The 23324-nt window shown below is 47.5% G+C and overlaps 1 protein-coding gene across 1 annotated transcript in view; it reads left to right on the top strand.

Annotated features, from left to right (window-relative positions):
- The first annotated feature begins 12632 nt into the window (after positions 1 to 12632).
- Positions 12633 to 23324, top strand: part of PTGS1 (prostaglandin-endoperoxide synthase 1) — a 49229-nt gene continuing 38537 nt past the window's right edge. Inside the window, exons 1-2 of the mRNA XM_028715359.2 lie at positions 12633 to 12772; positions 12904 to 12966. Coding sequence (XP_028571192.2) covers positions 12766 to 12772; positions 12904 to 12966 — 70 coding nt within the window. The 5' untranslated portion in view covers positions 12633 to 12765. The remainder of the gene's footprint in view (positions 12773 to 12903; positions 12967 to 23324) is intronic.

Below are 23324 nucleotides of genomic sequence, written 5' to 3'. Positions count from 1 at the left end.
GAAGGCAGAAGTGCCCAGAGCCAAGGGACAGCCGCCGAACAAGACTAACACCAAGATCGGAAACATCTGGGGTGAGGCAAGGCCAGCGAGAGCACGCAAAGGGCTTGGAATGGCAGAGAAAGCAAATGCAGATGAATTAGCGTCTGCAGAAAGCCAGGCTATGGGGGGCTCCCCTTGCACTCGATTCAGAAGCTGCGGCTGACAGGAGGGGGCCCTTCTCAGCATGTAAGCCCTCTGCTCAGAGACCTGCACTGGTTGCCCATTTGCTAGCATGACAAATTCAGGATATTACAATATAAGCCCTTAACAGCTTGGGACCAGAGATCCTCTTACTCCATATACGCCCACTCTACTAAGTCAACACAATCTGCAGAGCTGGCACTGTTACAGGTGCCGTATGGCACCCATTCTGCATCCGAAATAAATCAGCATCTTAGTGTGATGGCACCCGCCCTTTGGAACTCCCTGCCTATTGACATGAGGCAGGTGCCTTCACTGTACTCTTTAGAGAGCCTACTAAAAACATCTTTGTTTAAACAAGACTATCCAGATACAGTGGTACCTCGGATTACAGGCGCTTCAGGTACAGACTCCACTAACCCAGAAATAGTACCTTGGGTTAAGAACTTTTCTTCAGAATGAGAACAGAAATTGCATGGTGGCGGCACAGCGGCAGCGACAGGCCCCATTAGCTAAAGTGGTACCTCAGGTTGAGAACAGTTTCAGGTTAAGAACAGACCTCCAGAACGAATTAAGTTCTTAACCTGAGGTACCACTGTATGCGGAATGTTTACATCTGTCTTAATCTGGTTTTTAGTTTATTGTTGATTTTAATTATTTTTTGAATGTTTTCAATAGCTGTTTTTAACTGTTTTTCCTGATAACTTTATTGTTTTGCTCTTTATATAAACCTCTTTGAGAATTAAGAAGAGTTTGGATTTGATATCCCGCTTTATCACTACCCTAAGGGATTCTCCTGATTCCTCCATTGGAGGGGGCTAGATTACTCTTTGGGTCACTTTCTTCCAACTCTACAATTCTATGAGATCAAGGGCAGGACTTGGAGGGGTTTTTTGTTCTTTCTTTGTAAAGCCCAGGGGGATATCTTTAGAATTTTGTGTGTCTGGGGCCTGAAAAGGGGGGAATCAGTACCATAGCCACCTGGAACTGCAGAGGGAGACTTAACTTTGCACATGCTCAGAGTAGTCACCTTCACTTTCTGAAAGGCAGGTTCCGGGGCTGAGGGCAGCCTCACCATGTCCCGGTTGGATAAGCAGCATGAATTCCAGGGGAAAGTTTGCAAGAAAAGCATTTCAGGGTTTGCTCTCTCCCCCCCCCCCTTCCTTCTGCCACCTTCTTCTCAAGGAACTGAGGGGGAGCAACATACCACAAGCCTGGCAAATCTGGAAATAGACTGCAGAGGGAAACTTTGCACATGCTCAGATAACGCTGATATTCATTTCAGAAGGAAAGGAAAGGAAATTCTCTTTAAGAGACAGAGGATGAAATGTTATCTGCTAGGAAGGCAACACAGTTTACTTTGTTTGCAAAGAGTTAGAGGACCAAGCTGGCATCCTCCCTGAGACTCGCCTATCCTATCAGCAGGCTCTCATCATTAGTCACCCCAGGGGTTTGGTTTTCCTGTTGCAAGCTGGCATTCTGAGGGTGTCTGCTTTGTAGCAAAGGAGATAAGTTGCTCTTCTTCCTTTACACAGCTTAACGAATCAAAGAATGCAAAGCACATAAAAGGGAGCTGTGGAAGTGAGAACCAGGGAGGGTCCTTCTGGGTTAGGTAGAAGCAGAAGTTTGTGGGTGGCTATGGAGCTACTTTGCATTAGATTTCTCCACCTGGGTGATGTCAGCACCAACTCTTGCTTCACATCGTTTTACCACTGCTAAGGCTGGGGAGGGGAGATCTTTTGGCAGGAACAGTCTACCGTCAGGAAGGGTCATTTAAATGTGGAAGGCAGGGAGGAGAGAGACCCACTGGTCACACTAATCACAAGCAAGCCCCATTGAATTGAACATGAAAGGAGGTGCCGCACCACTGTGGAGGGCAGCAGCTGGCTAGTGCCCACTGTGGTGTCACCAAGCACCAGGCTTTTGCATGGTTCTCAGTGAACCTTCTAGACAGCATCTTAAAAAGCAGAGACATCAACTTGCGAACAAAGGTCTGTATAGTTAAAGCCATGGTTTTCCCAGTAGTGATGTATGGAAGTGAGAGCTGGACCATAAAGAAGGCTGATTGCCAAAGAATGGATGCTTTTGAATTATGGTGCTGGAGGAGACTCTTGAGAGTCCCATGGACTGCAAGAAGATCAAACCTATCCATTCTGAAGGAAATCAGCCCTGAGAGCTCACTGGAAGGACAGATCGTGAAGCTGAGGCTCCAAGACTTTGGCCACCTCATGAGAAGAGAAGACTCCCTGGAAAAGACCCTGATATTGGGAAAGATGGAGGGCACAAAGATAAGGGGATGACAGAGGATGAGATGGTTGGACAGTGTTCTCGAAGCTACCAGCATGAGTTTGACCAAACTGCGGGAGGCAGTGGAAGACAGGAGGGCCTGGCATGCTCCGGTCCATGGGGTCATGAAGAGGCGGACACGACTAAATGACTAAACAACAACAACAGTGAACCTTCCACACAATATGGTGGATTGGGCCCCATATTAATCAGTGAGATGCGGCAATAGTCATTGGGATTTCTCCACCTCAGAAACTAAAATATATACAGCCAGTCTTGGCTTCTTGAGAGTTGGGGAAAGGAGAGAAAATCCTTCCAACTCATTTTCAGTTTGGTAAGCTGTGGAACTCCTTGCAACTGGGTATAAGGCCAGAAAATGTTGGGACTTTTTGTATACGGGAGCTTGCTTGGAGAAAAATGGGTGTGGAAGTGCAAGGAGCCTGCCAGTTTCACCCACCCCTAGAGCTACATGCCTGCCTTGCGCAGATGGTATCACTCACTTCCTTGCCTGGGGCATAGCAGTCATCATGAGTAATGTGGGCTGAGACTGGCAAAATGTGGTGCAAAAACACTTGACAAAAATGTGCACCACCTGAGGAGCACCAAGCTTTGGAGTTATGCTGATCTCTTCCTCGGGCAAGTTGCTCCATGAATTGGGAAAAAAATGCAGACCCTAAAATATGGGCATTAAAGTCTGGCAAACCAACTCCCCTCCTTTGCATTGAATGGGGGGGGCGTGTTTCCCCACTCCCAAACACACAGTTGGGAGAAGCAGTCTGTGCAACTCAAAAGCTTGCACATTTAAAAGATGCAGGCTGTGTACACATTGCTGCAGATTTCCACCTCTGGTGGGGTTTGAAGCTGAGTGCACAATCCATAAGTATCCTGTAGCTTCTTAGCTCATAATCATCATTAATGATATTTATATACTGCTTTATATGCAAAATTCCTAAGCACTTTAACACAGTAAGATAAATTTTTAAAGGAAAAACGAAATGTATATACAGCATTTTAAACAAAAAATTAAAAACACCTCACATCACGAAAAGCAAAGACGCTGTCAATAAGGATGGATTTGGTAGATGAGGGAATATAATTAACTATATTCCCACCCACCCGCCCACTCCCCAGACCTACATGTGTGGATCAACAGTCAAAAGGATCAGCTTTTCAGCTTGTTTTTAAAAGCGTGGGGCTGAGCAAAGTTTAAAATCCCATTTTAAGCGGTTTTATTGAAAGCAAAGGATTCAGCTCTTAGGCTGATCTCCCCCCCTTTGTAACCCCATTTATCAAAGAAACAAGCTGCAGACTGAAAAGTAAGTTTAAGACATATAGTTTATACATAGTCAAGCCTTTGTCTTTAGCATGTTGCAGGAACACAACACCCCCCAAACATTCAGTTTGTTCAAACACGGCACACATACTCTCACACATGACATACGCAACACTTCTGTTATAAATTCATAGAAAATCAGCCATACATCGGATCTGTAACGTTCCACTTTATTTTACACCATGAAGGAAGGACTATCAAAGGGGAGAGACTTGACATAAGGCAGCCATAATCCCCCACATCCTCCTCGAGCCCTACCCACTTGGCATGCCAACCTTGATGGTCCTAGACAGAAGATCATGACACTCGCAAAGGACCTGAATATGGAAGTGGATTAAGTAAGGACTGAAACAAAGGACAGTGACCAGCCCTTCCCTCTGGGGGCAGGAAACAGTGAACTCCTCTTTGTCCTCAGGAATGTAATCATGGGGAGGGGGAAAGGAGGAACCGGACAGGTGACAAGACATTCAGGTTACCACCACAACTCCTCCCTGAACCCCTCCTCTTTGTAATGTGTCAATGATGTAGTCATGATGTAGTTATGATGTAGTCTTAGGGGTGTAGCATGGAGGATTAGGTAAAGGTACCCCTGCCCGTAGGGGCCAGTCTTGACAGACTCTAGGGTTGTGCGCCCATCTCACTCAAGAGGCCGAGGGCCAGCGCTGTCCGGAGACACTTCCGGGTCACGTGGCCAGCGTGACAAAGCTGCATCTGGCGAGCCAGAGCAGCACACGGAACGCCGTTTACCTTCCCACCAGTAAGCGGTCCCTATTTATCTACTTGCACCCGGGGGTGCTTTCGAACTGCTAGGTTGGCAGGTGCTGGGACCGAGCAACGGGAGCGCACCCCGCCGCGGGGATTAGAACCGCCGACCTTTCGATCGGCAAGCCCTAGGCGCTGAGGCTTTTACCCACAGCGCCACCCGCGTCCCAGCATGGAGGATTAGTAGCTAATAAAAGTTGGGGTCTTCTTTTGTTCGGGGCTTCCATCTTGTTCCACCTTGTGGCAGGTAGGAGTCCTGCTGCGACAGTCTTCAGTAAAGACCAAGCCTACTGGCTGCTGTTTTGCTCTGGTATTCCTGGCTGGGGTCCTTGTTTTTTCTGTCCAAGGGAGCCCTCAGATTTCTCCGTTAACAAGCAGCAACAGCATTAAAATAAATGCAGTAAAATACTCTTGTTTACAGTAAAAACAGCTTCAGGCCTGCGCCTGATGTTGGAGCACGTTTAAAAGATAAACCCACAACAATCCAGTTTCCATCCATTTGGAAAATGGAAGCCAGACCCTCCAAGTTTCCCTATTTTCCAGGGAAGTCCCAAATTTAAAGAAGCCATCCCGGTTTCTGATTTGATCCAGGAATGTCCCACTTTTCCTTAGGATGTCCCTATTTTCACTGGAGAAATGTTGGAGGGTATGGGAAGTTGCAGCCAGGCTCAGGCGCGTCCGTTTCAGACAGCCATTGCACATGTTCAGATGACTGCAGGCACTACTAATGGCTTCAGTGAATTCGAGCTCTGCATGGGGAAATGAACTGGGCAGTGGGCACTGGGTGAAGAAGGTACCTCCCCTCTGGAACGCACAGCGTTATGTGATTTGAAAAGCAGTGTTGTTCAAATTCAACAGCAAATAATAGCAAATGCAGATGTGCACATCTGAGACATAAGTTCCTGCCAAAACAACTGTATTTGCTTTGCTGGCCTGATATGTAAGAAGGCAGGGGGCAAAATAGCTTGGATTCCTAAGAAGCAAGAAGCAGGAATGAATAAACAGTTCAGTTCACCAAACAACGTTGTCTCATTTCTGAGTGAGCAGAAGCTTAAGAGGAAGCCATATGCTTCGGACGATTTGTCCAACTAGTGTAAGAGAGGCTTCTCAGTGGCTCCTAGCCATAATGGCTATGCTTCACCTCCTTGGCTGCAGGCTGTATGCTTCAGAATACCAGTATAATAAACGAAAATCTGCCCTTATTCCCTTATGGGGGACACAAGAGCCCTTATAGAGTCCTTTGTAGGTTCTCCATCGGTCGGAGAAAATAACAGAGGCTAAGCAGAGAATATTGAGAAGCAGAGCAGCTAGTAAGCGTTATCTTTATTGAACTGTTGCAACAGGGTGCTCCCCTCACATGCAGGAAAGGAGGAAGACCCAGAACCCAGGTGTGCCCGCCCTTATATAGACATTTTTAATTGCCCGCCCTGGAGTCCAAGACCACCCCCAGAAACATCATATATACATCACAGAAGGGGTGTAGCTCAAGACGCATCATACCTACATCACAGAAGGGGTGGTCTACAGCAGAAATCTGAGTGCGTTGTTTACCAGATATCTGTTGTTTACCTCCTGTCTGGCAGGTTACCTCTTAATGCTTACTTGATTGGACACCCTGGGGAGCCTGGCCAGTCTTTTGTAATGATAAATACTTAGTTCCTGAGCCAGGTCACAGGCTCACCCTATTCATACACAGACATACCCTTAAGACAGGATTTGTGAATGAAAAGACAATGGGGAGACTTTTCCATTTTCCTTGACCTTGCAGAGAAATCATTTGGTCAGTTTGGGAGTCAAAATGATTTCCGGGCTGTTTTCCTGTGCTGCTTCAGACATGTGGTTTATATATTTATGTACGCATTTGCTTGGCACATTTATGAACATTTATTATATATATGAGACCTGAATTTTTTATTTCACCAGAAACCACAGGAGGAGAGAGGGCTCTTGTGTTTGTGTCCAGCTTGCAGATTTCCCACAGTGGGCCACTGGTTGGATCCATCAAGCTCCTTATATTCTTTTGCGCCCTAGGAGTAATGGGGCTTGCCGTCTAAAAACAGCTGGAGGGCACTAGGTTGGGAATGACAGCTCTACTCACCAGCGTATCTAGCAAAGAAGGGTGTGGGTTACCTGATGCCTTCTAACAGGAGATGTTTGGGATTGAACCTAAAACTTTCTGCATACAGAGCAGATGCTTTGCCCCCCCGGGGTGTGGGCAGAAAGAGGGGGAGAGATGACCAAAACAGAGAGAGAGAGAAATGAAAGAGGTAGCAGAGAGAGAAGGGGGTGGCAGAAGGAAAGATGGAGGAAGGGTGGCACAGAGAGAGGGGGGAGGGAGGGGAAGGTGATAGAGAGAAAAAGGTGGCAGAAAAGGATGGCAAAAGAGAGAGACCAAGGGCTTGCAGAAAAAGAGAACGAGGGTGGCGTAGACAGCCAGGAAAGTGGTGGTAGAAAGAGAATACAGTGGTACCTCGGGATGTGAATGGGATCTGTTCTGGAGCCCCGTTCGCATCCTGAATAGAATGTAAGATGCATCTGCATGTGCGCGGGTCGCATTTTGCTGCTTCCGCGCATGCATGTGACATCATCTTGAGCATCTGCGCATGCACAAGCGGTGAAACCTGGAGGTAACGTGCTCCGTTACTTCCTGGTTGCCACGGAGTGCAACCCAAAAGTGCTCAACCTGAAGCACATTCAACCCAAGGTATGACTGTACAGTTATACCTCAGGTTACAGATGCTGCAGGTTGAGCAGTTTCAGGTTGTGCACTGCGCCAAACCCAGAAGTCCCGGAACAGGTTACTTCCGGGTTTCGGCGCTCGCGCATGCGCAGTGACACTAAATCGCAGTTTGCGCATGCGCAGAAGCGCCAAATCACGACTTGTGTATGCGCAGACACGGTGCTGCGGGTTGCGAAAGCTGCGGGTTGCAAACATGCCTCCCACACGGATCACGTACGCAACCCGAGTGTCCACTGTATTTATCCCTCCAGGTGCCAGGTATGTGGGCTGAACCCTTGACAGCAAAAATTAAAAGCATAGGAATTAGGCTGCAAAGCAAGTCAAGCTACAAAGCAAGCTGGCTTCACCCTTCCTAGCCCACTTAAGAAAGAATCATGCTGTTACGGCTAAAATCTGGGTGCGGGGCTATTCTGCCACCCAGCTCGTCGGACTAAGTGTCCGCGGGTCCCTGCGGAAGAAAATGAGCTCAGCCGGACAGGAGCAAACTGCAGAAGATCCAAGTTTATTGCGCAACAGGTTCAAGACGAGATTGAACAGCGAGAAAGGGGTGACATGAACTTTTGAAACTCCCTCCATGTCCCAGAATACAGTGCAAAATACATCCCAGTTACATCATGAATACATTAAGGAAAGGTTGGGTTACACAGATTACATCATGAATACATTAAGGAGAGGTTGGGTTACACTGGATTAACATATGGAGGAGGGAGGGGGGAATATGCAGAGAGCTGGAGATATGGAGGAGGGAGGGGGGAATATGCAGAGCTGGAGATATGCGCAGATAAGCACATCCTGAGAAGACAATGGTCCATGTATGCGTAGTCTGTCACCTGGCATTGCCCGGAGGAAAGGTTTGGCAGAGTGATTTTGACAGGATTAGGGTCTTGACACCTTACTTGAGAGATTATGGAGGACAGGGGAGGGGTGATGGAGTCCTAGAGAAATTGAGCAAATATTTGTAGTGAAGAAGACATGCCCCCCCCCCTTCCGTAACAATGCAAACAAGTTTAAAAGTAAAATTTACAAAGTTTCTAATCATGCATTGGTTTGTAGCAACATTGGCAGTAAAAACCATGCAGGCAAAATACTTAAATTTACAATGTAACCTGCTTCAAGCATGTGCCTAAAATTAGAGTAAGCGGGGGGCACGTCTGGTTGGAGGAAGAGAGAAGAAAGGGAAGAACTCAATGTGTCTTCCTCTCCAGGAGAGGAGGGGAAATGACATCACACAGAGCCCTCTCTGCTAATTATATCTGCCTATCAGCAATACGGACGCTGGTGGTGCTGTGGGTTAAACCATAGAGCCTCTTGGACTTGCCGATCAGAAGGTTGGCGGTTTGAATCCCCGCGACGGGGTGAGCTCCCGTTGCTCGGTCCCTGCTCCTGCCAACCTAGCAGTTCGAAAGCACATCAACATGCAAGTAGATAAATAGGTACCGCTCCGGCGGGAAGGGAAACGGCGTTTCCGTGTGCTGCTCTGCTTTGCCAGAAGCGGCTTAGTCATGCTGGCCACATGACCCGGAAGCTGTACGCCGGCTCCCTCGGCCAATAAAGCGAGATGAGTGCCGCAACCCCAGAGTTGGCCACGACTGGACCTAATGGTCAGGGGTCCCTTTACCTTTACCTTTATCAGCAATACAGCTCTTTGGTATTAGCCCCCTCATGCTAACTAGCAAGAACACACATTTGTTAGGTTGGGCTGCTAATCTCTTGCAAAAGGATGGTGGGAAAGAGAGAGTCACAGAAATCAGGGGGGGGGGGGATACTTATTTGGGCAGTTGCCCCAGGCTCTTCTAGTTTAAGCTCTGTCCAGTCCTGGCATGTTGTCCTGCTTTTTCTTTCAGGGGACTCTCTCATTTTGGTGCAGCAAACCAACCTTTCATAAACCAGGCTTGGCTAGGGCAGGGCGCAGAGGTGGAATCTACTGGTCAGGGGTGGGAGCACAACCTTGTTGATAATCCCAGTAATGAGCAAAAGCAAGACAAGATTAGGAAAAATAAGAAGGAAAAAAGGGCCTGTTGTCACTGAATGCCAGCTACTGGATTCAGTGGTTTTGGCATGCAATTCTGAAAAACTTCACTGCAGAACAAACAGTGGGAAGGAGTAAATTTATGGTGGGACCCTTGAGGAACTGAAAACATTCCATTCTGTGCACATATTATGCCTGGCTCCTAAAAATTGATGGTGGCTCCCAGGAATTTGAAGTATTTTGCCTAACCTTAGAAGTGACTTTGAAGGGCTTTAAAAAATGGTTCCATTGTTCCATTGTTTTCCTCTGGGTAAATGTGAAGGAGGAAGGAAGTGGAATGGCAGAAGGCTTTGTGTTTGTTAGGGTTGGATGAGAGAGGGGACCAGCCTTTGGCAAAGGAGATCTGCAGCTGAGTAGCTACCAGGTTAGCAGAAACAGAGAAAGGTTTTTCAAAACACTAGAACTTGGGGACAACCAATTAAGCTGATGGTTGGAAGATAAAAATAAACCCTTCTCATGCAGCCATAGTCAGAGTATGGAACCCCCTCTCAGATGAGGCAGTGATGTCAACAGAGATAGGTGGCTTCAAAAGAAGACTGGGCTAATTCATGGAGAAGGATAAGACGATCAATGGCTACTAGCCATGTGGTGTAGCAGTTAGAGTGCAGGATGCAGATCTAGGAGACTAGGGTTCGAATCCCTATTCAGCCATGAGGCTCACTGGCCTTTGGCCAGCCCCTCACTATATAATATAATAATAATAATAATTTATTATTTATACCCCGCCCATCTGGCTGGGTTTCACCACCCACTCTGGGCGGCTTCCAACAAAACACTAAAATACAGTAGTCTATTAAACATTAAAAGCTTCCCTAAGCAGGGCTGCCTTTAGATGTCTTCTAAAAGTTTGGTAGTTATTTTTCTCTTTGACATCTGGTGGGAGGGCGTTCCACAGGGCGGGCGCCACCACCAAGAAGGCCCTCTGCCTGGTTCCCTGTAACTTGGCTTCTCGCAGGGAGGGAACCGCCAGAAGGCCCTCGGCGCTGGACCTCAGTGTCCGGGCAGAACGATGGGGCTGGAGACGCTCCTTCAGGTATACTGGACCGAGGCCGTTTAGGGTTTTAAAGGTCAGCACCAACACTTTGAATTGTGCTCGGAAACGTACTGGGAGCCAGTGTAGGTCTTTCAAGACCGGTGTTCAAGACTGGTGTTCAAGACTCACTCTCAGACTAACCTGCCTCACAGGGTTGTTGTGCAGATAATGTGGGCAGGGATCTTCCTATGTTCTCTCTTGGGGGATGACCAACATATGTTGGACACCTAATTCCCATCAGATTCAGGCAGTGGCTCCGGCTGGTGGGAGGCCAGTAGTATCTTCAAGGCCCCCACGGGGCTCCCACCCCTGGAATAAGCCTCACCATAAGCGAAAACAGGAGGGGGCTTGGAAACTTTTGGACCTTGCCCAGGCGAGTCGCAAGACTGAGTCAGTCAAGGGAGGCCTTGTGAAGACCTGTTGCAATACAGCTGCTGATTTGATGACAGATGGGGGAGGGTGAGTGCCGCCTGCTTTTGCCCCAAGCTGTCTGTGGGGCCCAGGAAGCTGCGTGCGATCCTCCTAGATAACACACCTCAGAACCCCTGGGTTCAGTCCTCTGCATCTCTAGGTAGGACTGGGAAAGGTCCCTGCCTGAAACTCTTTTAAGAGTTGCATTTGTAGCCCTGCACAGCAGCTGCCCACACACACACAGACACACACACACACAACCAGGCTTAATTTAGAACCTCTTTCAAAAAATAGCCCTGGCTGTGCTGCGGAAACTTTCAGTTTCCTCTGTGTCTCAGGCTTGTGTGGCGTTGGTGCTCTGGCAAGCAGGAAAGAGCCCTGTGGGTGTCTAAAAAGGTTACCCACCCTACCCTAAGACTGTGGCCTCCGTGGCTAAGATGCCGATGTTCAGGTGCATAAGGATATAAGAAGATCACTGACATTCCGCTTCCTTGGATGCCCATGAATTATAGTGTTTCGAGAGAGGAAGGAAAACTTTTCAGTACCCACTTTCTTCATGCTCTTAGGGCTCTGTGCGCTTTTGTCCCACTGCTTTCCCTTCAGGGGAGGGGACCACTCTTTAGGGCTCCATTGGAGCAAATGGCAATTGGGTTTCCCACAGATTCTCATTTGTTCCAATTTGACGCTAAAGAGCATGAGAAAGTAATGGGGCAAGGGAAACACGACTCAGACTCATGGTTTTTAGGGGAAGTGTGGAGAGCTCTTGTTTGCCTTTTACACCCCGGGTGTCCGAGGGTCAGGCCTTCCCAATAAAGGACAAACAATATTATATTTTGGGAGTGATTTGTGTCTTTATGCAGCTGCCTTGTTTTATACTTTCTGGATGTCCCATAATCGTGTTATAAAATGGTCGTTTTCTGTGTTATAAATCAATCGTGGCTGGGAGTAGTTTCTTTTTGTTTTCCATTGTATTTCTTATCAATAATAATTTTAAAAAATGGTGTGGCATAAGTAAGTTTTTATTCTGAAAGTGTGGCCCAGAGAAAAAAGTTTGAGAACCACTGGTCTAACGGTTGCACCGCTGTAACTGCTTTGAAATGAGAGAGTTTATATAATCCTAAGCAGAAGCAAGGGAAGGAAGCAGAAGTAACTGCTCACCCGCTACTCACTTTCGTAGAGGGGACAGCAATGTTGTGAAAGTTTGCTTGCTTGCTGTGTGTGTGTGTGAGAGAGAGAGAGTGAAAACACTAGGTCACCACCAGGAGTGCCAGCTTGGCTCCGCGGCCGTGGGTGCCCAGGGCTGTGGGTGACAGGCAGCGTGCATGGCCCTGACACCGAAATTTGTGGATGCCTGACCCCTTCATGGGGAATTTTTTGTGTGCTCGGGAGTTGTCACCTATGCCACCGCAGAATACAAGAAAACTCATCAGCTTGTCCCTTCCAGCTTCTGGGCAGCTCATGTGTCACACTCAAAGACTTGCAAGAAGACCCCCATCCTAGGAACACCAGAAGAGCCTGCAGGATGAGGCCAATGACCCCTGTAGTCCAGCATCCAATTAACAAAGATGCCTGTGGGGAACCTGTAGGTAGGATCCAGGCACAAGAGTGCTCTCCCATCCTATAGCTCTCAGAAACTGGTGTTCAGAAGCATTATTGCCTCTGAGCGTGGAAGCAGGGGCCATTGATTGCCTTCATCATCCATGAATTTGTCCAGTCCCCTTTCGAAGGTGGTGGCCATCACTGCCTCCTTTGCGAGGGAGTTCCACAGTTTAACTACGTGCTACGTCAGGACTTCTTTCCTTCTCCAAAGAAGAACTCAAGAGCCCACCGGCACAGCCTGCGCAAATGCAGGCAGAGGCAAGAACCAGGAGGAGGAGCGTCCCACGGGGCGGGGACTTTGCCGGGCTGCCTTTGGAGGCCACGGCAGGCAGGAAAAGGCACAGCTATCTGCCTGCTGGATTTACCGTGCCTGGAGGCTCTCTCCTCTTGCAATGTACTGTAAGTCCTGGCCAAGCGCCTGGCCGCTCCCTGCTGCTGCTGCTGCCCCCTCTTTCCCTCTCCAACCCCCAAAGGATTCTTCATCCTCACTCCCACCACTAACCAGCTTCCTTCTTTTTCTGACTTTGCAGGGCTGTGCTGCGCCCTTCCCTTGGTGATGCTGCTGGGGGCCAGCCCTGGAAGTTCCAGCACAGGTAGGGAAACTCTTCCACCACCACCACCAAGAACACCTGCAAGCTTTCGCAGCAAGCAGCTTGTGCCAGTGAGACCTGGGCAGTGTGGGTGAGAGAGAGAGAGAGAGAGAGAGAGAGAGAGAGAGAGAGAGACTAGGCACGAATGTGCGCCCTGAGGTTTCTGAGGTCAGTGGCACTGGTCATTCCTGGGTGGCTGTGAGAGAGCTGCAGTTGTTGGTCTGCAAAAGGCAAGGATGACACCCTGCCTCCCTCTGCTAGCCAGATTCCTAGGGTGAGCAGGAGGGAATGGACTTCGTTTCCATAGGCTTCTCAGAGGTGTCTGGCTGACCACTGTCAGAAACAGGATACTGGGCTGCGGGTGGGAGAAGGGTTGGTCTGATCCAGCATTTCTTCCCCCTTGCGTTTTTCGGGATGGGAATTTGATTGGAACCAGGTCTTTGCTACAGAAGAGTTGCGCTGCGGAACACATCCTGAATTAGGAAGCAAGAGTCTCCAGGGCATCTTGTAGCATGAATATCTGGCAGAGACACAGCCAGAGGCTGGGCTTGCTTCTGAAAGGTGCCTGGCTTAGTTGTGTGGACTCGAGACCGGGCTCAGAGGAGGTAGCGCATCCATTTAGGTGAGCCCTCCTTCACCTGGTGCCCTGGGACTACAATTCCCATCAGATCCAGGCTGCTGGCTGAGACAACTGGGAATTGTAGTCCAAAACATCTGGAAGGCACCAGGTTCCAGAGCACAGACATGTGGGCGTGTTGTGGAAGTTCCGGCATGTGCTTAAGTAATTTACAAAGCTTTTATAATTCACATTTTCCATTGTTGCTCTTTCATATGATAATCAAGTGTGTGTGTGTGTGTGTGTGTGTGTGTGTGTGTATTAAAGCTTTACCCACAAGGTAAAAGAAAAGAAAAGAAAAGAAAAGATAGAAACATTAAAAATATTAAATCGGATTTGACATTGATATATTAAGGATTTTTTAAATTTGCAACTCAGTATATAGTACAGGGTATATAATTTATATATAATTATTTTCAGCCCTTAAATATTGCTCCTATTTCTTTCTGTTATTTCCTTCTGTAAGATACTAAGCCTTTCTAATTAAAAAAAAAAGTTATAATAATTTACAAATAACTGTATGGCATTTACAAGCAATCCATAGATTGAAACCCGAAGCCTTGCATTCCTAACGGAGGAGAAACCAACCCCATTTTTCTACAGCCTTACCATCTGTCTACCTGCCTTCCCTCTCTCTCATAAGACTTGTTAAATTAATGCTATCGATCATCACCTGAACTTCAGATAACTGCAAATCAGTTGAGGGTGCCGTATGGTTTTCCCAGTTCAGACAAATTATCATTCTGGCAGCTCGTTACAGATGGCTATGATGTTTCTGAGCTATTTCTGAGAGCGAAATACTTTTAAGATGTCAGATGAATGTGCTGCAGTGAACTTCCTTTGGGAAACGGTACGTGAAACCTTTAGGGGGCAGAGGACTGTGCTTGTTTCTTTGGGTGCTCAGGGCCAGCTCTGGAGGTAACCAGGCAAAGCGCCCCAAAGCAGGCTCTCCGCTGGTGGTGGAAGCATCTGTACTGGGTGTGTCCCCCCCCCCCCCCCGGTCGGTAATTAAAAGGTCTGAGCTTGAGTGCCAAGCATGCGCCTGAGGTGAGTGACTTGAGGCTTCCAGCTGTGGAATTATATCCTGCAATTGGAAATATTTTAAGGGCTCTGGCTGAGGCTGGTGTGAGGCCTCCAGGCCCTTCGGCCACAAGGGGCACGTGGGTGGGCTTGGCCTGAATATCTAAGGTCCTCTGACTTTCACTCCTCACCCCCCACCCCTCAAATACCTCCTTTCTTTGCAACCCCTGGTGGGTTGAGAAACTGACCCCTGGGTAACCTCAGTGGGAAATGAAAACAGCCAGACGTAGAGCTGAAAACCCCCATCTTATTCAGTCTCAGGGTGTTCTCCAGGCTGCTACTGCTTTAAAGGAGGGATTCAAGTCTGTGCTTTCAGTTTCCAAAGCGTGGCAAAAGTGCTCTGCAACCGATTCACCTTTTAAAAAAAGAAACAGGCTTTTTGCAGTTTGGGAAGCGATGGAGAGAGGCATTGGAAAGTGTAGGGTGAGCAAAAGATGAGCAGGAATATGTGTAAGGACCACTTGAGCAAATCAAGATGTATAATAGAATGGTAGAGTTGGAAGGGACCCCAAGGGTCATCTAGTTGAACCCCTCGCAATGCAGGAACCACAGCTACAGAATTCTGCTTAATAAACCTCCAGTGAAGGGGAATCCTCCACTTTCCAAGGGAGTCCACTGCACTGTCATGCAGCTCTTACCGTCAGAAAGCTCTTCCCAATATATGTGATGAGTGTGGGATCAATGCTCAGAAAAGACTGAATATGAGCTAACTCTGCATATGCTAGACACAAGCTATTGTTGATGGATGGATGGATGGATTGCATTTGCACTGGGCTCTTCAGCTAAGAGGGGCTTCCATAGCAACATTTGATAACAACCGTTAAAACAGGACAGTCCCTGCCTTCACCTGGAATAACATGACACAAGCGGAAAAGGGACGTGGAGGGAAGAGGAAAAATCAAAACATAGATTTCTAAATAAAATAAAATAAAATAATTAAAAATTTCCTTCCAGTAGCACTTTAGAGACCAACTAAGTTTGTTTTTGGTATGAGCTTTCGTGTGCATGCACACTTCTTCAGATACACAGAAACAGAAGTCACCAGACCCTTATATATAGTGGGAAGAAGTGTGCATGCACATGGAAGCACATACCAATAACACACTTAGTTGGTCTCTAAGGTGCTACTGGAAGGAATTATTTTATTATTTTATTTATTTTGTTTTGTTTTGACTACGGCAGACCAACACGGCTACCTACCTGTACACAGATTTCTAAACACTTTCCCCTATATTGACCCAATGCTGACACAAGACGTGCCTGATGGAGCTGGCCTCTCACAACAGAGCCCAGTAATTATGTTTGTTCAGTAATTATGGACCTTTTCAGTGTTGGCTCCCTGTTTGTGGAAAATCTTGCCAGGGTGGATCCTATGGAACTACCTTTATCTACTTTTAGGCGCATTTTTAACTTTTAACTTGCATTTTTAACTCTGGCTTTTGGACCTCCATTAGAATCTTTTCTAGTACTTGTGGCACCTTTTAGTGAGGAAGGATCTGTAAGGCCCGGCTGTTACCTGTACAGGTGTGGTTTCTAAGCTTGTTCTTGGCTGCGTTCATTGACGCTGGTTTTTATCTGTTCACATGGTGTTTGTTACATCACTTTGGGTCACTCTGGTAAGAGAGCGAGTAATATAAAAGCAAATATTTATCTGTTTATTGAATTTATATCCCACCTTTTCCCAAGGAGCTCAAGGTGGGGTACACAGTTCACGCCCCCTCCCCATTTTATCCTCCCAACTATCCTGGGAGGCAGGTCAGGCTGAGAGGCAGTGACTGGACCCCAAGGTCACCCAGGGAGCTTCAGGGCTGAGTGGGAATTCGAACCCTGGTCTCTCCCAGGTCCTAGTCTAACACTCTTACCACTACACAGCATTGCCTGGAGGAGTCCTACCAAACTGGCCTTTCAGCTCTTCCAATCCAGGTCCCTCCTCCTCCTGCTACTGCAAACCTCTCCCCATTGGAGCTGAATTTAGACCAATGCTGATCCTCCTAACCTCTGCTCCATCACCATTGACACCCATTGAGCACCCACAACTTCAGTTGCTTGAGAGGAATTTGCCTCTGAGCATGTGAAGAATTCTTTCCCCTAACCCCTGATTGCCAGCCAACCCCCAAGTACCCAAGGCTTAGTTGGTGATAGAGGCAGAGAAAGGGTTTCGTTGCATCCCCTTCTCATTCTGCATACCAAACACCTTCCTTTCTCCTACTTTCAAGTTGCTTCCCTGTTGCTAAATTCTAAAACCTACAGAATACAGTGGTACCTCGGGTTAAGTACTTAATTCGTTCCGGAGGTCCGTTCTTAACCTGAAACCATTCTTAACCTGAAGCACCACTTTAGCTAATGGGGCCTCCAGCTGCTGCCGCGCCGCCACTGCATGATTTCTGTTCTCATCCTGAAGCAAAGTTCTTAACCCGAGGTACTATTTCTGGGTTAGTGGAGTCTGTAACCTGAAGCGTATGTAACCTGAGGTACCACTGTACAGACAAAGGAGAGTTATAGAGGTGGGAAGAAGAACGGGGGGGTCAGGGGTGGGGGGGTCAAGGCTAACTAAACAGCTCTCACAATGAATATTTTAAGCATTTATTACAATCTGGCATGTTGCAAAAGGGGGAAATTGCAAACCTAGCAACTTCTTTATTTTTTAAAAAAAGTTCCCCAGAACTTCAGAGTTCCTTCATGTATCCTTGTACTCTAGTTTTTCAACCTGGGTCAGTAGAAAAGGGGAAATGGGACTTCATGGCATCTGCATCCTGATAACCCCACACTACAAATGCCTGGAAGGCCTTACAGAATGTGCAGAATGAAATGGAGAACCCATCCACACTTCCCGTTGTCTTGTGGTTTCTTCATTTGTTCTGTGATTTCAAGCCATGGGTCCGAGAGGTTTTTGCTTTCCCTCGCCACTTTCCCAAACTCACTGCTTATTGCTGAATCGGGACAAATGCCAATCTGCAGAAAACGTGATTGTTGTTGAGTCGTTTAGTCTTGCCTGACTCTTTGTGACCCCCTGGACCAGAGCACGCCAGGCCCTCCTGTCTTCCACTGCCTCCCACAGTTTGGTCAAACTCATGCTGGTAGCTTCTATAACACTGTCCCACCACCTCGTCCTCTGTTGTCCCCTTCTCCTTGTGCCCTCCATCTTTCCCAACACCAGGGTCTTTTCCAGGGAGTCTTCTCTTCTCATGAGGTGGCCAAAGTCTTGGAGCTTCAGGATCTGTCCTTCCAGTGAGCACTCAGGGCTGATTTCCTTAAGAATGGAGAGGTTTGATCTTCTTGCAGTCCATGGGACTCTCAAGAGTCTCCTCCAGCACCAGAATTCAAAAGCATCAATTCTTCGGCGATCAGCCTTCTTGATGGTCCAGCTCTCACTTCCATACATCACTACTGGGAAAACCATAGCTTTAACTATACAGAACTTTGTTGAAAATGTGATTAACATTGAGCATAAAGTGTGGGTTTTCCTGGGGAAGCAGTGTGACAAAAGAAAAGCCTCTTGGTCCTGTGCCTAGAAATGATGGGGCAGTCAGAAGTGTGGGTGAACCCATTGTTCTGTGGGGCCCTGAGGCATTGTTGCCATAGAGTCAAGTAGCGACCCCCCAGCCCACTCTCTGATTAGCTGCCATAAGGCAGCAAGATAAATTCCTGAAGATTGGAGCTTCATTCATCAAACAGTAGCAAGAACAACAGGAACATCATGCAGAAGGTGTGTTGGCGCATTGTAATATGTGTATTCCACAAGTTGCAAGACATCCTGGCGATAGCTAAGAGAGCAGAAGAAGTATTATTCCAGCGTCTGAATTATCTATTCCATCTGTTGGTGGGCTATCCACAGGCACACTCATATTTTCAGAAGCTCCAGGAACGCCTTCTAAGAATGAGAAATGAACTGTGAACCTCTATCTGAGATTACTGTACAGTCATACCTCATGTTACGTCCACTTCATGTTATGTTCTTTCAGGTTATGTCCTGCAGCGACCTGGAAGTACCGGAAAGGGTTACTTCTGGGTTTCGCTGCTTGCGCATGTGCAGAAGCACAAAATGATGTCATGTGCATGCACAGAAACGGCAAATCGCAACCCGCGCATGCACTCTTTTCACGTTGCGAACAGGCCTCTGGAACGCATCCCGTTTGCAACCAGAGGTACCATTGTACATTATCTGGAAGCCCATGAAGGTAGAGCTATTGATTGGTAAACATCTGGATGATCCTGGTAACATGTGGCTGAGTTTAAATGAGTTATCTTGGCCGGCAACACCCCAGCTAAGATCACATTGTCTGCTTATGAAGATGGGAATTTGACAATGTAGTGAAATGAGATTTCAGCCCAATTCCTCTGAGGGTTAGACAGTGGCTGGAGTAGGGCCTGGTATCTTGGTCCTAACACACACTTCACAGGCATGGATGGAGCACTTGACCTCGTTTTGAAGAGATGGCAGCAAGAAGGCATGAACAGGGCTTTCAGGAACCTCCAGCTCCCTATAGTAGAAGCAGCCTGGCACTGATGGGGCATCTGAAGACTAAGTAGACACCCTTTAATGTAGAGCCTCCAGTGGTGGAACGGGTGGTCAACCTTTGCATTGGTGATGGGGAACTTGTAGCCTTCCATATGTTCTTAGACTGCAATGCCCATCAGCTCTAGCCAGCAGGGCCATGGTGAGAAGTCCAACAACTATGGAGGACAAGGCTATCAATGCAAGGCTGGATTAAGACCTTTAGAGACCCTAAGTACTTAAAAGATTTTGGTGCCCCTGTATATATCTAAATCAAAATATAAACAATAAAAAAACCATAAAATAAAATTTTATTTTTTGAAATGAAACAAAACCTACAGCAAGATAGAAAAGTAAGATGAATTTTTGTATACTTCCACTTTATTTATATTGGGGGGGGGGAATCCTACTTTTCTAATTGTAAAGTCTTTGATCAGATCCTCAGAACTAATCTTACATGACACATCTGCTTCCATATTTAGTAGAGATAAGGCATTCAACCTGACTTGTTGCATAGTTCTTTTGGGTTTTTAAATATCCCTCAACTGAGAAAATGAACGCTCAGCTGAGCAATTTGCAGCGAAAAGCAATGACAAACCTAGACAGCATCTTAAAAAGCAGAGACATCACCTTGCCAACAAAGGTCCGTATAGTTAAAGCCGTGGTTTTCCCAGTAGTGATGTATAGAAGTGAGAGCGGGACCATCAAGAAGGCTGATTGCCGAAGAATGGATGCTTTTGAATTCTGGTGCTGGAGGAGACACTTGAGAGTCCCATGGACTGCAAGAAGATCAAGCCTATCCATTCTGAAAGAAGTCAACCCTGAGTGCTCACTGGAAGGACAGATCCTGAAGCTGAGGCTCCAAGACTTTGGTCACCTCATGAGAAGAGTCCAGCCCAAAGGCCTCCCTGGAAAAGACCCTGATGTTGGGAAAGATGGAGGGCACAAGGAGAAGGGGACGACAGAGGACGAGATGGTGGGACAGTGTTATAGAAGCTACCAGCATGAGTTTGACCAAACTGCGGGAGGCAGGGGAAGACAGGAGTGCCTGGCATGCTCTGGTTCATGGGGTCATGAAGAGTCGGACTAAACAACAACAATGTTAAAAATGAAAACTATATAGGTGCTGCAGCTAGGAAGACAGGTGGTTGGATGAATACTTCCCAGATTTTTGGGTTTTTTTAAAAAGAAAAAGGCATGTGTACTCTCTTTCCCTCCCTCCCACGATAGGGTTGCCATATTTCAGAAAGTGAAAATCTGGACAGAAAAGTCCGGCCCCTCAGCATGGCCCCAGGTGCTGGCAACCCACGCTATGCCACTGATGGTATCCTTCTAGAGGGGTTGTCCAAGGCTGGGAAATTGTAGCCCTTAGAGGGAATGAGGGGTGTGTGTGTCTCCTAACAAGCTAAGCAAACTACACTTCCCAGTTACAGATAGGTAGCCGTGTTGGTCTGCCATAGTCAAAACAAAAAAATTCCTTCCAGTAGCACCTTAAAGACCAACTAAGTTAGTTCTTGGTATGAGCTTTCGTGTGCATGCTACTGGAAGGAATTTTTTTGTTTACACTTCCCAGGATACTTAGAGGTGAGCCACGGCTGTTTAAAGGGGTATGATACTGATTTACATTTACAGCGTGGATGAGGCCATGTTCTGGAAGCAGTAGAATTAGTGGTGGATTGATTCTGCTTAATTAGTTGTTCTGTGATACAGTCATACCTCGGGTTACAGACGCTTCGGGATGCGCAATTTCGGGTTGCGCACCGTGCCAAACCCGGAAGTACTGGAATGGGTTGCTTCCGGGTTTTGGCGCTTGTGCATGCACAGAAGCACTAAATCACGCTTTGCGCATGCACAGAAGCGCCAAATTGCAACCCATACATGCACAGACGTGGCCCTGTGGGTTGCGGACGCTGTGGCTTGTGTTAGCTAATAATTTCACCTCCCCATCCTAGCCCTGGTGCTTCATTAACTTTAATGTAACCTTCGATGCCTCCCTCTCCATGGAGATGCAGGTTGCAGCTACAGCAAAGGCGGCCGTTTTCCATCTCCGCTGTATTAAGCAGTTGGTCCCTTAGCTTTCCCGCCCCGACCTGGCCACAGTGATCCATGCGATGGTCACCTCCAGGCTTGATTCCTGTAATTCACTCTACGTGGGGCTGCCCTTGAGATTGACTCAGAAACTCCGGCGGGTGCAGAATGCCACGGCGAGGCTCCTTCATCCAGTGCTTTACCAGCTGCACTGGCTCCCGGTGGAGCACAGGGTCAGGTTTAAGGTGCTGGTTTTGACCTTTAAAGCCCTTCACAGCCTAGGACCCTCGTACCTACGGGACCGCCTCTCCCGGTATGCCCCGCAGAGGATTTTAAGGTCCATAAATAGCAACACCCTAGTGGTCCCGGGCCCTAAGGAAGTCAGATGAGCCTCAACCAGAGCCAGGGCCTTTTCAGCTCTGGCCCCGGCCTGGTGGAACACCCTACTGCAGGAGATCAGGGCCCTGCGGGATTTGACCTCTTTCCGCAGGGCCTGCAAAACGGAGCTGTTCCGCCTGGCCTTTGGGCTGGACTCAGTCTAACCCCCCTCTCATTTTTTTTTTATGGAACCCCTCATATGGGATTTGTATATAAATTTTCCCTCAGCTCTTTTTGCTGGTCCATGTAGGACCAGAATGGATAGCTGGCTCTGGTGAATATTTGACGTTTTCTCCCCTTATGGCTTTGATCTATAGGCTACCACTAAAACGAGGCTGCATTTTAAACTGCATTTTATATTTTAATCAACTGGTTTTTTGTTTAATGTTTTTACTGTATTTATATTTCAGGGTCAGCTGCCCTGAGCCCGGTCTTGGCTGGGGACGGCGGGGTATAAATAAAATTTATTATTATTATTATTATTATTATTATTATTATTATTATTATTATTATTATTATTATTAAAATATCTGCTTTTGTTTGTGTGTGTATGCTTTTGGGGGGAGGTGTTCCACTGGCTTAGAAGGATTGAAACTGGAGTATTAGCTCAGTTATTAACTGACTGCACCATGGCCGTAGCCAAGATTTATGTTAAGGGAGGCAGAACCTCAGTTAAGTATTTTTATTGATTTACTTGATTTACAATAAAAAGTAAGTTTTATTGTTCCCCACCCTGAGATTTCATGATAAAAGCTAGGCTACCAACGTCTTTAGTAAACATAATATAAACTTAAATGGAAGCCTCATGACCCAAAGTGAAGCTGCGTTTCCTGGGTCATAACACAGCATTGTTCCCTGGGGTTTTTGTAAAGTAATGTGTGTGGTGGGGTGTGATTTGAAATTGCATGCCACCCTTGTGGCCAGAGGCCAGCCCACACAGGGCTTCTGTGCCTTTCATAGTTGTGCAGGCGAGGGAATTTCAGTAGCTGCATGTTTTCATGCAAGCGATACCTCTTGTAAGGTGCAAGATCCGTGGCTGATTTTAAAAACACAAGACCACCAGAACAGCCCTGCTGGATCAGGCCCATTGACCATGTAGCCCAGCATCCTGTTCCCACTGTGGCCAACCAGATGCCTGTCGGAAGCCAGCAAGCAGAACTTGACCACAAGTCTCCCCTCCTGCGGCTCCCAGAATTACTGCCTCCAGTTGTGGAAGCAGAAGAGAGCCATCATGCCTAGCAGATGCTGAACGCCTTGTCCTCCACGAATCAGTCCTCTTTTATAGTCCTCCAAATGGGTGGCCAAATGGGACGCAGGTGGCGCTGTGGGTTAAACCACAGAGCCTCGGACGTGCCGATCAGAAGGTTGGTGGTTCGAATACCCGCAACGGGGTGAGCTCCCGTTGCTCGGTCCTTGCTCCTGCCAACCTAGCAGTTCGAAAGCACGTCAACATGCAAGTAGATCAATAGGTACCACTCCGGCGGGAAGGTAAACGGCGTTTCCGTCGCTGCTCTGGTTCGCCAGAAGCCACTTAGTCATTCTGGCCACATGACCTGGAAGCTGTCTGCGGACAAACGCCGGCTCCCTTGGCCTATAGAGCGAGATGAGCGTGCAACCCCAGAGTCGTCTGCAACTGGACCTAACAGTCAGGGGTCCCTTTATGTTTAAATGGGTGGCCATCATTGCAAGTTCCATAGTTACCTCCATGCTGCATGAAGAAGTACTTTCTTTGCCATTGCCCTGAATCTTTCAACATTTAGCTTT

This window comes from Podarcis muralis, chromosome Z, assembly GCF_964188315.1.
Source record: "Podarcis muralis chromosome Z, rPodMur119.hap1.1, whole genome shotgun sequence".
NCBI classification, from domain to species: Eukaryota; Metazoa; Chordata; class Lepidosauria; order Squamata; family Lacertidae; genus Podarcis; species Podarcis muralis.
This window is presented reverse-complemented; position numbering and strand designations above follow the sequence as displayed.